Source organism: Diadema antillarum, unplaced genomic scaffold, assembly GCF_040938485.1.
Source record: "Diadema antillarum isolate AM-2024a unplaced genomic scaffold, OU_Dant_1.0 scf00000037, whole genome shotgun sequence".
In the NCBI taxonomy this organism is placed as follows: domain Eukaryota; kingdom Metazoa; phylum Echinodermata; class Echinoidea; order Diadematoida; family Diadematidae; genus Diadema; species Diadema antillarum.
This window is the reverse complement of record NW_027270926.1, coordinates 983,522-998,792: the sequence shown is the minus strand read 5'-3', so window position 1 is coordinate 998,792 and position 15,271 is coordinate 983,522. Positions and strand designations below refer to the sequence as shown.

The window sequence follows — 15,271 nt, the reverse complement described above, 5'->3', positions numbered from 1 at the left end:
AGTAATGCTCATACAAATATCTTTTTTCTGTATACAAATGATATAGAGAACAGTTTGGGTACCGAGTCATCGTTAAAAAAAAATTATAACCCTCTCAAAAGATTATATACATACTGTAAATGTGGATATTTTCAAGCAACAAATTTTTCATGGTCGGCCGAAGAGTTTTGCTCATTTTTAATTCCATGGAATCAAAATGACTGGAACATATGGCAAGGAAAAATATTTGCATGCTTTTATTTTTGCACTAGCTTCTGGTTGCACAAAACGCGCAAAAATTTCAACACCGTGAAAAATTCCACTTTTACAGTACTCCAACAAATGAATGTACAAGGTATAGTTATCAAATCTCCTATCAATGCTCATGCCAGTGATGGTTGGGCAAAATTTCCACTAATATAAGAACTGGTATATGAATAATAATTTTTGACAAAAGTGTCTCTGATAGCACTGATGTAATTAGATCCACTTAGATCCACAGGCTTGACTGCATATAATACTACATACAATGTACTACTCTCCGCGACTGATGCTAAAAAAGCAAAGGCAAGTTCACACCTCATCCTGACTTCATTTCAATCAAATCTGACAGTGAGCAGCCACTTTTACTTTGCTTGGCCGTTGATCATAAATTCTTTATGTGCAGGCAGGTGGCTCTCGGGATCATGTCCCAATCGCCTCACTGCAGGGGACTTCAGGGATAGAGACTAAGAGGCTCATGCATAAAGAACCATTCTGATTTTGATCTTCGCAAATCTAACTGATCTACGCAAATTGCTTCCCATCCCCCCCCCCCCCCCCCCCCCACACACACACACACTAAATGATACCTCACACCCACCCCCTTTTTTCTTGCTAAATGTATAAGATGCTGTAATGATTTGGCACTTCTATATCAACTTCCCCTCCCTCATTGTATGACTGAGGTATCTAACAGGAAACCAGTCATGGTTACCATGGAGATGAACAAACAAGGAGCCCTTTCAATGTGGAGGCTTTGCATTTATGCACACAAGAGGACTGTAATGGACTTATAATGGCACGGCAGGGTCTGGGACTATACAAAAAGAACACAAAGCAGGTGCAACCTTGTATTAAAATGGAAACATATAGAATCAAGGACTTTTGATCATTGGTCCAAGAGTAGTGCACCTGTGACAAATTTGTTATACACAATTTGCAAACAAGAATATATATATCGCAAAGCATGGGATCAAAATACTCAGTAAGTATTCTATACAATTCCATACAGCACAGTATGCATTTCAAACAATTGAGAAATATCACACACTCTAAATGACCAATGTTTAACATACATATGTTCACACATGCAAACAAACATACGTACACACACAAGGAAAAATTACAGAAGTAATTGGTCACCTCTTCTTCCAAAAACTGAATCTTTTCATGCAGCAGAATATTGTCCCTGTCCTAGAATTTGTGGTCAGAGAAATAAAACAAAACAAAACAAAACAAATCACATGATTTCTCTCACAAAAGAGAACATTTGATGAAAACTGAGAGGCACAGAAAATAAAAACTCGCAAACATGAATAAAATATCATCAGAGCTGGGGATGAAAAGGCTTTGTAAACCCCAGATGAGATACATACAATATACATTGTATCTCAACTGCATGGAGGTACACAAAGAAGCAGAGGCATGCACATACACAAGTATGCATGTACACACACATACAAACATGCAAACACACACACACACTCACACACACACACACACACACACACACACACACACACTGACACACTGACACACTGACACACATGTGCCAAAAAAAAAAAGTTGTGGGGTAAAAGGTAACTGAGCACAAGGTGATACCATTCATCTTCCCTAGATATGAACATAGTGAGAGCAGGGGCTCGTCTGTCTCATACGTCAGCAAACATGCTTCAATGATCCTCGGTTCTTTTCTCCCATTCACTCTGTATTCTGCATTGTACACATCACGATCAATTCCATTCCCTTTCACAAATAGTGATGCATTTCAAGTATGTTTACCATCATACATGCCCCCCGTAAATTTAGCACTAGACATCATCTAATGGCCAATTAATCAATGTACAATAATGTGATTAGTCAAGTTTCACTGCTAAGACAGGGCATTAAAAGAATACCAGTATCTTTTCATCTTGCCTTCAGGATATTAGAGAAGGAATCCAATACTTTTATAAGAAAATTTTTATTCATTTTACTTGCCGGGCAAATACAAAAGTGTAGTTCAAGTAGCCCCACGAATATTGCAAGCTATAACATAGCACCTTGAAAGAGCTGGGGGGGGGGGGGGGGAGAGCTTTTGGTCAATGTTTGTTTCATATTGAAAATGTTTTGTAGCATTCCATGTGTCTGTAATCTTATTTATTGCATTTTCTTTTATTTTGGCTCTTATAATTATTATTTTTTTTTTTTGGGGGGGGGGAGGGCATGTATGATCATTGCTGATGAAGATACATTCTACATTCAGCATTTCATGGAAACATAACTCAAGTTTTTAATTGTTTATGAAAGGAAACTGCCATAACAGTTCTTGCCAAATCTTTGTATAATAGATAACATTCTTGATATATGTATTTAAAAAAATGGTGGCCTACCTCATTCTCAAGAAGGTGTATTGTACTTTCCAGTGACATCTTCTCCTTCTCCTAAACAAAACGGAAAGAAAAAGAACAAACCAAATCACAACATGTTATAGCCAATGATATAACAGATTTAACTAAAGACAGGTTGTAGTACGATTAAGAAACAATACCATGAAAATGCTATAGTAATACACTTGCATGTCATTCATTCGCAATGACTATACTGAATGGAACACAGAAACAACAAAGAGAAAGTGTATCAGCAGTCTTCAGTAGTTTAACCCGTTGAGGACGGGCTGATTTTGCTACAGCATGCATTTCCCATAGACGCCTGCCCAAGTATACTCAGGACTAGTCTTCAATGGGTTACGCACTGAGTATTGACTGGTTAGTATACACTGACTGATGGAGATCAGTCCTCAATGTTAAATGGCAAGCCAAACACCATACGTAATGTATACTGTTTATCAAAAAACAAAAAACTAAGAAAATTCTCTACTTTCATATCATCAGAGGAGTGAAATGCTACATCAGAAGAAATAGACCATCCCACCACACAAAGATTTCACTGACATAATGGCTTGAATTTTGTGGGGGAAAAACATTTCAAGTAGTGTGTGATTTGACAGATCTACATCTGAATTATTTTTTTGTTATTCTCTTCCTTTTTTTTTACAAATTTGTTTCCTGAATAGACACCGCTCGAAAATACCACCAATTTGAATGTGTTCTTCCAGATTTTCCATCAAAACTTGCAACACACAATGGGTACAGTACAAATTGTAGGATATTCCCTCTCTTCAAAACGTGTGATGTCCATTTACGATGGAACATGTAACATGGCATTACACCCTATTCAACACTTTATTAGTGTTCAGAATGAATGTTTATAAATGTATGGGCTAAATGTTTATAAATGATCAGTTCGCAAAAAAAAAAACTATTTGCACTATACTTTATGTATAATATACATGCATATAACGTCATCTTTAATATTTCAATCTGACAAATTTCAGCACAGGTAGCATACACATCTGCATGAAATGAAAATATAGCAACAGACAAGGAGAGTGAAGCATACACTGTGATATACACGGTTCAAATGTTACAAAATGTTTTGGCATATACTGCTGACATCAGAATATCATCGAAAGGCAAAAACTCAAAGAGAGTTGTATTCACACTTCAAAATCTGGTGCCATTAAAAATGTTGCCTTACCAGATCCAACACTTTTGACTTCAATTCTGAGTTCATGTCTTGGAGACCTGACGTTTCAAGGTGGAGCTCTTTGATTTCTTCCCTCAAAGAGGCATTTCTGCTGCCCAGACTAAATTAATAAAGATAAAAAAACATGCACATTTTCAATCACATACACCTGTACACTGCTGAAGCATTCAATGTTGATTTCTTTATCAGGATTTCACAGAACTAAACTTCTCTGTCACTTTTGATCACATTTGATAGTAACAGTTTATTGATAGCTATCTGCTATATGATTTCAAATTTTCTTCAGAATTTGCATGCTTATATGTATCTTAAATCAAAATATGCATGCATAAATGTATGCACACAGCCATGCAAAATACATCTCTCTGCCATCCACACTTGATCCATTACATAATGCAGCTAGAATTATATACCCCAATATTTGACCAACTTTGGTTATGGGCATAGGGGCAGCTTGTAGTCACACACACACACACACAAAGAAGTTCACATCACCTCATATTGATATGGTGATTCTTTCCTTTAATCTCCTTCCCCCCCCCCCCCCCCCTCCGTTCCCTCCCTTACAACAACAGCATCATCACATCTCTGGTATGATGGACAAGTCATGTAGCACAAACACTTAACATTGACTCTAGTATCTGACTGGTAGCGTGTCATTTAGCATCGTGATTCCCAACGTAGTGGTGTGAGGAATGTATTGCTAATTCTAATATGCTGTGGGTTGTGCTTTCTTGAACAAGCTCCAATGGGAAGACTGCTACTGTCACAAGCAAACATGAGCTTTAAACTGATGAATACCGGCCAGGATTACCCACACATCTGTGATAATCCATTAAAAGCAATCACCTAATTTTGCAGGTTGTATTTTGCCAGTAAAAAACTCATCAGCACCATGGTAACAAGTGTCACACCAATTTTCCATTTTGATGCCAGAGTGGTATACAGGACAAATTGTTATTTCGTATACCGGTATGTGGAGAGGTATGAGTATTTTGCAGCCTTTATACCAGCAGCAGATGGTGGTACTTCAGTTTCCAGCATTGAAAATACTTGCATTGTTCTGTATTCATATCTATGCCAATAACAGCATGATGTTGATAAAAACATAATATTCACTCCAGCAACAAGTTAATAATGAAGCTGATATTGTTCTGACAATGAAAAATGCCATCAGTGTCATAATTGATTTGTATGATATACTGATAACTAGAGACAAGTAGATTACTGAGCTTTTCCATTGGGCACTAAATAAAAATGAAAGAGGATGATTTCCATACAAGACGTGTAACAATCAAACACAGCCCCATTGTCACTGACCAGGAAGGATTTTGAGTCTTTGCCTCATATAGACAATATTTGGTGAAGTCTGAACTTACTGTGGAAGGGACCTGTGTAGCACTGACAATGAAGTGGTTGCAAGAAGCTGATCAGCATGATGAATCAATACTGAATCATACTTGATGCATATAATCCCTATCAAAAACTTGCAGCCAATTCACAAATTGTACAATGGTCAAACTGACACTGTTTCTCATGGATACTGAATGTGCCTGATACACACATATGAACAAAAAAAAAAAATTATTAGTGTATTTTGAATAAAGCTGATTGCAAACCAAAACCAAACCTATCAACAGACAAGATCAGTTTTTCACTTAATTTAATATACAGTATTGGGAAACAGTCTGCTAATAAATTTTTCTTGAATCTAAAGCTGCTTAATAAAATTTGTGGCTTTGCTTTTTCCATCCAAATGGCAAACTTTTGACTTTCCTATGCCAGCTGACATGGGTCATGTACTGCATATTAGTTACCTAAGGGTTTACATTGCTGCTATTTCTGATTCCACGGATAAAGAAATCTTAGCATCTGACCTTAATGACCTTTTGCAACTGACATAAGAGACACACAAATTACCTTACATTCCAATAACAACAACAACAAAATGACTTCAAATTCTTTGCCACAAACCAGTGTTTACTTGATGAATGAAACCCCTTCATCACAAGTCTTACTGCTCAGTCCATTTCTGGTTTCAGTAAATAAGTGGAGATACATTGTTCTTTAACTATTATACAGTCTTCAAGCAAGACATTCAATATAACTGAGATGGCCAGTGAGAGAAATTTTTTTCAAATGTCAGAGTGACCCTGTACAGCTGATGTAGCTTTTGGAAGGATAAACACTCTCTACACTCAAACTTATTTTCCACTGAATTATGATACAAGCTGCACTATACATCACAAACACAATGTAGAGTATATATTAGGTTTATAATCAATTCAAATTGGATACACCAATACAGGCATCCATACTGTTATATATTGCACTAGTAATGTACTTTGAGTGCCCCTCAAATATCTTAGTATGTAATGATCCTGGACAATGTCTGATGTGGTCTCAGCACTATTGACTCTCCAGCAGTGCAGTGTCACCCAGACTTAATTCTCTCTCAATCATCCTGTGGTTTCAAGTTCATCGATGCGTATGAACAATATTGACCACATGCACGAATTAGCTGCTTTCCATCCTGCTTGGTTCAGCATGGTTTTGCTGCTAACGGATAGATTTGTATCATATTCAGGTCATAAACATTATGTGGAGACCAGCTAATATCAATGCCTCTGAACTCATGTTTCTTGAGCGATTAGTAACATCCATTTTTATTGTTTTGTTTGTTTGTTGTTGTTGTTCCTTTTTTTTTGGGGGGGGGGGGAGGGGGGATGGGGGGAGGGGGGGGGGGGGGGGAGGGAGGTTTGAGGGAGCTGTTAGACGGCACATCCAGAGCAGATATGAACTTGTCTTGATAGGATGCATTAATTCATGTCACGGAATAATGTTTAAATACAAATTGCTTCAGTGGCTCAATTCTACAGCTGCCTGGTCTGCTACGCATTGAATATAAAGGATAGAATATGTAAAGCCAAAAGCATTTTCACGGAGGTTCTGTTAATACAATTCATAACAGCAGAAGGCAACACACATCATGTGCCATTGAAATGTAGTAGAAATTTAGCCGTCCTAAAACAGGCTACAATTCTACATCCTTTTATAAACTTAACAATGAAATTTTATCTCAATGACATTATGTGGGAGTAAAATATCAGACTTTTCAGAAAACTCTGACCTATACAGTATTAAAGAATGCTGTTAAGGTAATTACAGCCATTAGGGTACAGAGACATGTATGAAATATACTTAATTGACTTGCTGGCCTTGCAACATACCAATTAGCTTTAATGGGTTGTAATAATCAATTACTTGTATGTTAGTAAAATTGAATAGAAATTGAGGCATCGCCCACTTAATGCTACAGATTGTTCATTTCACAAAATACAGTCAGTCATATATCAGTCTTGTTTAGATATTCATTACGCAGTTGGCATGAAATATAAAGACAACAAACAGAGGCCACAACCCTTTGTATGGAATTTATCGCTTGACTCTAGCATAGTAACTAATGGCTCTGAAATACCAAAACAAGCGACGTTAAAAGAATGTAACATCTTTCAGAGCTTGAAGGGACGTAAAAGAAAACAACAATAAAAGTCAAATTTTTAGAAGCAGTTTGTATCAAATCTTCATCGAAGTAAAGGGGTTCATTCAAGGAGAATAGATGACATCATATTTTACAGGTTCTGTCATTGCAGTAATTAACAAAACAAATGCATTATTCTGATTTCACTGCTCTCTATTTGAGTTTTGTAGTGACCAGTTGTAGACCCTTAGAGCCTCTACGGAATTTTCATAATTTCGTCCAGTGTTCAGTAGCAGGGGAGACCATTTTTTTTTTTCATAGCAAGGCATTCTCACAGCTCAGTTATAGGCATGTACATGTACCTTTGCCACAAGAAAGTGTTACGACCAAAATCACTCTGAGAATGATCGCACAAAAGAAACAATCAACTGATGTTCAGGCGGTTTATTAACAGTGATATTGTGGGTACAGACTGGTAATCGGCGTCACATCAGTACAATAATGATCACGAGAAACAAATATAAGTCAGTAATGGAATTACCTACGTAGGCATTACACGCAATATCCCTGGAAATGTCCAAATATGATGTTCGATGCACAAATGAATGATCCGCGATGCACCGATGAATGATTCCTTCGACGTAAATCCAAACACAGGTTGCGATAATCCTTGGTATAAATCCAGGGTAAAGATCCAGGGAATAATGTTCACAGCGAAATGTGCAGAATCCAACGACCACGTCCAGTCGATGTGGTGACTGATGATTCGCTCAGTAATGTTTAGCTACAAATCCAGCCCGTCACAGCTTTGCCGTAGCAATGTCCATCGTTACAAAAATGGAGTCTCTCTCCAATGTAGGCAAATTCATTCTCTGCAGGCAAAATGTCTCCCAGGCCTTATCTCCACAAACATAACAGGTCAGCAGGTAACACAGGACTGACTATAACAAGTCGCTTCAGAGCCAGAAGTGACGTAACTCTCAGAGCAGAGGTGTTGGGTACTCTGCCTACTGCAGAATTTCTCTGGCTTTAAATATACTATCCATTCAACCCCTTCTAGCACATTCTATAACTCTATCCAACCTACTAGCCAGTCCAAGTTCCAGGAAACCTGGATGACTCACTGCCTAACTATGTACAAAACATCATTACCAAGAATAACTACCAATCACATTGGGCTACAGGGACAGTGCCTCACTCAGCCAAACATGTAAGCACTTCCCAGAACATTCTGGAATGGGTGAAATCAATCTAAATTGAGTGAGCTATAATGTATTTCCTGCTACATGCATGTACTGTATAGCTACATTGCATACCACCTAGAAAATTCTCCACTGATCTGGTCAGCCTGTATGTACTATATCTATACCATGTAGAATGTTCTCCATTAATCTGGTCCACCTGTGTACATACACATTAAAACAGCCATGCATACAGTACATCATACATGTACATAACTACTAGTATGTACATTTGTGACAAAAGCGCAATGATCTGCCTGTGCAGCATCACTTATATTTTGAATACAATTTGGAATGAAAATCTTCAGCGATATGACTGCTTACCTTTTGATCTTCTCCTCAGCCTCCTCGCACTGCCTGAGTAAGTCCATCCTTGATTCTTCCGTTGTTTCCAGCTGGGCCTGGAGGTCCTTGTTGTGGTCCGCCAGCATCCTATTGTTGTGGCGCAGCTCTGCCATCCGGTCTTGGTAGGAGGGCTTGTTGTCTCTGTTGCGGGCAATGAACAGCACAACTTGCTGTAACTGATGGACAGCTTCCACGGCAAGAAGCCACAACAAAACCCATCATGGAGTCACTGAATCATTTTAATTTGGAATGAAGTCTGTGTGACAGAAACCATCAGTCACTCATAAATGCCAGCATAGATCAACTGCAAATATCCTACCAGGATATGACAGCCTTGGGTATCATGTTATACCGTATGTCCCCCCCAAAAAAATTACAATGAGTCCTCAGCAACGATATCTTTAAAAATAGCAAATCAATCCAAACACAAATTCAAGGTATGAAACTAGAACTCACTGCCCACATCTTACAGAAAACCCTATTCGATTTGCTTCAGTGGTCAAAGAGAAAAGAGGAATTATGTACAGGATGTCAAGAATCTCTTCCCTCCAAGTTCTGTCTATTGTTTTCACACACAAAAGTGTCGAAGTGCTAAACTTTGAAGAATCAGATTCACCACATGCTTTACAACATTCCACATTTCTCTGTGACCGCTTAACCAAATTTAATGGGGTTTTCTGCAAAATAGAGCTAAGATGTTACATTTTAAGACCCTGAAATAGCATTTAGACACTTTAATTATATTGGGTGTTATCAATGCAAAAAATTGATTGAAATTTTTTTTTTTTTTTTTGGACATACTGTACATAACCAATGACAGGGACTATCATTTAGCCATGATATTGACCGCAACATTGACTGCAGCATGCACAATATTTACATCAGATCAAATGCTCTTTTGCACCTATTGAACATTATAAAATGAAATTACTGCAAGAGTGCAATTTTGCAAGATATGTATAATGCACTTTACTGTTCAAATCCTATCATCTGTCAGTAGCATTCGACTTGACACTTAATGAAACATTATTTGTTTCAAATTTTAAAAACGTATGACCTTAGCTGCAATGGGAAAAACACATTGAAGACTATAATTTGATGCAGAATGTATTTCCATCTACAAATCAAAATACTAATGTGGGAAATTATTCATACATATATCTAAAGCACATATACACCGTATGTGAACAGATTGTACCAGAATGATGAGAGAAACTCCCTTGAATCCCCTTTTCTCTATTTTCATTTGCTTAAATTGTCATTTTGTGGTGGTGCTGGTGGTGGGAGGGGGGCGGGGGAATATCACTTCAACATAGTATATTATGCTGTATAGCATTCTTTATTCATTTCTTTAGTGTACCTTTTATTGTCTTGAAATTTTAGCACAAATACTCATAAAAATCCTTTGTTGCGTCAATAATTTCCACTCAAATCACAGGGGATGCTCATTTCCTTGCCAAATATCTGTCAAAGGTAAACATTTCACAATTTTCCTTTATTTTTTTCTGTTTTTTTTTCATCCATCAAAGCTTTGGAGTATACCGTTGTGAGGTTTACACATGTATTGATATCAGCAAAGGGGCTAACAGGATTACAAATGAAAAAAGAACAGAAAAAGAAACCTCACACTTGCACAGTACATGTGCATGTCAAAATCAACTCTATCTTCTGCTTCTGCAATGTGACAAAGCAAATTAAATCTCCCTCAAGATACGGTAGGTCAATATTGCCATGGCAACTCCATAAAGCATCCTCAACCAAGTATGATTCAATAATCAAAAGGCACATTCCTTTGAGCTTGTACAATGTAGTTACACAAGAGTGCACGATGCTGTTGCTGGTGTCATACACTTCTTGTGGACGATATGTACTTGTGTGCATGACTTGAGTTCTATTTATGTAACTTTTTTATCATCGATAAGAGCTGCAAAATTTCAATCTGGCCGTTTTCAATACAGTCAAATTTTATGCATGACCTTTATCTTCACACGTCACCAGAAGGCTAGCTCATTTCAAGGATAATACTACAACAATATCATGTACTAACAGTGGACCTTCATTTGGAACATACACAACCAGTTCTCTTTTTTAAGCTAAAGGTGAAAGTGTCCAGTTAAAAGTTGTTTATCTAGAAAAATAAAGGTACAATTATTTTCTGTTGCAAGAAAATGTGTAAGCGTCTGAAAAAATTTCAAAATCCTCTTTTTTTTTGTGTGTGTTTATCTCCAGACCTTACTGATATTTGGCATCATTTAACATGGTGGTCAATGATAAAAATCCCTCTCCCACTTCAAAGATTAAAAGTAATGAAAATGAAATACATGTGAGAGCGGCTTTCCTGTTTAAGGTAGAAATACTGAAAAGTGGGAATTTTTGGTAAGTGGAAATTTTCTTGCACTTTGCACAACATGAAGCTGCTGCAAAAATAAAACTGTGCAATAATTCTTTGCTAGGTATGTAATTCTACACTTGCGTTTTACACTTTTTAGTTCAAGGTACATAGTACAAAGTATAGGTGTATTGGAAGGGTATATCTGCTCTGTTAATTGTAGGTGTTTTTTTCACATTTACTAGTCATATATAACGTGAGTTAATTTGCTGTTGTCACGTGAACCAGTTACCCCACAGCACAACTTGCCTACTGGTAATCAGTTTATGTGTGCATCCACAAGATAGAAAGACTTCATCTGGAATGTGGCTCAAAGTGATATAAAGCGATTCACAAGCTGAATACACTTACTATGAACAATTTTTTATGAGATGAATAAGAACAAGATCAAAGGCTTGTATTATCTAATGCACTGGGCAAAACAGAATATTCAGCAAACTAACACACTCATATCAGACACAGGTAACTTCTTAGTGAAGTGAACTTGAGGCACAAGTAACAACATGGCGAGATATGCATGATGATATTTTGTATGATACTCACGTGTCTCCTCCGTACGCCTCCAGGCTCCCATAGCTAAAGGCTGACACATTGAGTGACGTATCTGGATTAGAACATATTGTATTCTTTCTATTATTGTTCAACTTTCTGTTGGCACCATACACAGTAGGTCAGGTCTTCCATGGAGGAATTCAATTCAAGTATATTTCATATCATTTATGATACTGTTTGCATCTCCTTGGCATGCACTATGAACACAGGTTAAAACTCTCACACACACACACACACACACACATGCACACTCAAACATGCAAATATATCTCAAACCCTCTCAAATGTATCCTGTCATATGCAAGAAACATGCAGATATCACATTAAAGAAATCAATGAAAGACAGAACACAATTTCAACAAGAAAAGGGTGATGAAAACATAAAATTTATCATATGTAAACACATCAATTTCTAAATGCAGGTATTGTACCTGTGGCAAGACTGGTGTCAATTTTCCGACGACTCTTCCAAACTGGGCTCCCATGTGCAGGGGCAGCGTCCTCTTCTTGTATGGTATTCAGGTTGTCATCTCCTTCACTATTTGAGAAAGAAGACAGACTCACATTCAAAGTTCAATTTTGATTGTCTCATTACTTTTAGAAGAGAAATCTAATCCTCGTATTTGCACAAATTCAGGAAACTGTGCATTTGAAGAATCGAAATGATCATTGGCTGTTATTTTTTCGCTTATAACACATGTTTCCTTTCATTTGATAAGGTACGGTAGTATGAACACCTGTGCATGCAATTAGCAATACAACATTACACCCATTTGAAAATATATACAAACATTGCCATAATCCTTTCTTATTGAGAAGGTTCTTTTGCATGCTATTGACTTCCTTTAAAATGTACTTTACTCATGTCATGGTTGATCCTAAGGAAGAAAAACAAGAAATATGAAAGCTATTGGTTGGTAAAGTCATAAAACCTAACATAAAATTTAGTACCCTCGAAAAGCTGCAGACATCCAACTCAAGAAGTTAAGAACTGAAAATTGGACAAATATCATTTTATATTTGTCATATAAAGTAGTTATTAATTAAAGTTATTTAATTTGGCTAGTCACAAATTCAATTTTTGTGCAAGAAATCAAAAGCATGATATCTCAATGACCAGGCAATGTCCAAATTTCTTGAAATATAAAACTACAAACATTCCTGAAGTTGCAATGGTTTCTGTCATGTTTTGAATGAAGACATTTTGTTGACAGACCTTTGAAATACTTGAATCAATCCACACTTTAAAATCACATGGGCTAGTGACTAGCATTTTGATGTATCTGTCATTCTTTGTAAGTATAATTGGGAAAACGTAAATTAAACTCTCTTTCAAATGATACACAAAGACCCACACATTCTTATCCTAGAAAGTTGAAAATTGTGGTGTTCCATTAATGATCATATATCTGGGAAATATCAGGCATGAAGCTGTATCTAAAACACAAATTTAAACATCAACAACAACAGGAGGGGGGAGGGGGAGAGGATCTGGTATTCACCAGTTCATACCTCAAGCCAGAGTTCTGGTTTTTGAGCGATGCAACCCACATAGATATTCTGTCATGATAAGTCTGCAGATCCACAGACATGTTGAGCCCAGTGGGGTCCAGGGTTTGCGCCAAGTTCTCTAGATGTTGTTCCTGCAAATCACCAAAAGGAAGACCGCCAATACTACATCAGAAATAAATTACCAATAACTTCCAAATATAACTGCAAAATGAGACATAGCTGAACTGATTATAGAGGAAGAGTATTGTGTAAACTTTGTAAAAAAACTGCTTCATAAAGTACAAGGGCAAGGAGGGAAAATGTCATCTAAATCCCAGATAACTTTGCTGGGCTCATATAAATCCCATGTGATAGTATATGTCCAGCTGTTTCTGCATGAAATAGACATCATTATACAATATCACGTATCATAATGAAATCAAGCCCATAATAGTTATGCAAGTACAGCGTACAACTGAAGTGTGTGGTATCATTTCTTGTCATCGTCAATGAACTCTTCGCTTTATGGGAGTTTGTGAGCTACAATGTATGCATTTATTATAATATCTCAGAGAAAATTGCCTACTTAAGTACAGTATTGCAGTTTTCACAGTGTAAAACGAGAGGAAACTTCTTTATATTTTAAAGCTCACTGTTGATCCCAAATACATAGGCTTCCAATTGCTTTTAATACTGCATGTTTTCACACAAAATACCGTAACTGTGAACACAATGATGAATGGTCTATCAAGGACTCCCACAAATATGTCAGGAAAGTAGAGGAATCTTTAGATTTCAAGTTGATCCTACTTCACTTGTTTTGTTTTTGTTTTTTTTTGTCCAAATGCTGCATGCCCCTGTATGCAACATTTTAACAATAACACAGTTTTCCTTCATACTCTTTAAATACTACACATGCAGTGGGTACACTACTGCTATGAAGTAACTTTAATGCTCTACCGGGAAAACCATTCCTTGCTGGTAAAATATTATCTTACCGATCTGCTTTCATTCAAGCATTACCGTTAGAAAACCGTTGCAAAGCTGACATGACTACCGCGAAAATACTCAGGAAAAGAGAGGGCTTACCGTTGGAATAACTTTTACCGTACTGTACCTTACCGATAGCGCGCGAGTACTGCAGAGCGCGCGCACCCGCAACTCTGTACTTCTATCCTATTGTGACATCATAATCGAATCTCTGGGAAATTCTTTGCGGGGACTTCCCCCTCCCCTCTTTTATTTCCCCCCCTGACATATATCATGCAGGGTGCGAAATAAGCGCTTGCCCAATTGCCCGGGGCAAGTGAAAATCAAAGTCGAGCAAGCGTTTAGGAATAGTAAACAAGCAAAAATTTCGAAGCCACCTTTTTTCCCATATTTTTCCCTCTAACAAACCCATGAAATCACGCATACGCAAGCCTAAAACTAACGACTGTCTAGCGATGTCACGATTCAACTAATCACAAATACTGTCGAACACTTACTCAATGGCGATGCAACACCAACGTTTATATAGAAGAATGTCCATATAATATTCCAATACACAATGTGTGTCTCGCCGAATAATGTGTGATGGCAAATCCAGTATTTCGGCAGTAAAAGTAGCGGCAACAGAAGAAACTTTCCGCCGTTTTCTGCTCGCGGTAAGCTGCCAGCAGCTAGCAGGTGAGTCGAGTGGTGACTTGCTGTGCATGATCTACATCGTACATGTGTTAGAGCATGGACCTACATGCTTGTATAAGCTCAGTTGAGATATAATCCACCCACAGTGAATTTCATGGCAAACAACGTCAACACACTCTACCTGTTTTTTGTATCAAGGCAATCACCAAATGCTTTCCGACAATCTCTATCATATCAACCATAGAATTTTTGGCTCACAGCAATACAGGCAACTAATTTTGATAGATGAATCACCACTTACATTTAGTACAGTTTATC

At 37.4% G+C, this 15,271-nt stretch overlaps 1 protein-coding gene across 1 annotated transcript in view; it reads right to left on the bottom strand.

Moving 5' to 3' along the window:
- The window catches only part of LOC139709043 (uncharacterized), a 54,096-nt gene that overhangs the window by 18,505 nt on the left and 20,320 nt on the right, over nt 1-15,271 (bottom strand). The window contains exons 4-10 of the mRNA XM_071621012.1: nt 13,349-13,479; nt 12,268-12,374; nt 11,828-11,888; nt 8,875-9,036; nt 3,820-3,928; nt 2,613-2,663; nt 1,384-1,434 (exon numbers count right to left, since the gene is read on the bottom strand). Of these exons, the coding sequence (XP_071477113.1) occupies nt 1,384-1,434; nt 2,613-2,663; nt 3,820-3,928; nt 8,875-9,036; nt 11,828-11,888; nt 12,268-12,374; nt 13,349-13,479 (672 nt within the window). The remainder of the gene's footprint in view (nt 1-1,383; nt 1,435-2,612; nt 2,664-3,819; nt 3,929-8,874; nt 9,037-11,827; nt 11,889-12,267; nt 12,375-13,348; nt 13,480-15,271) is intronic.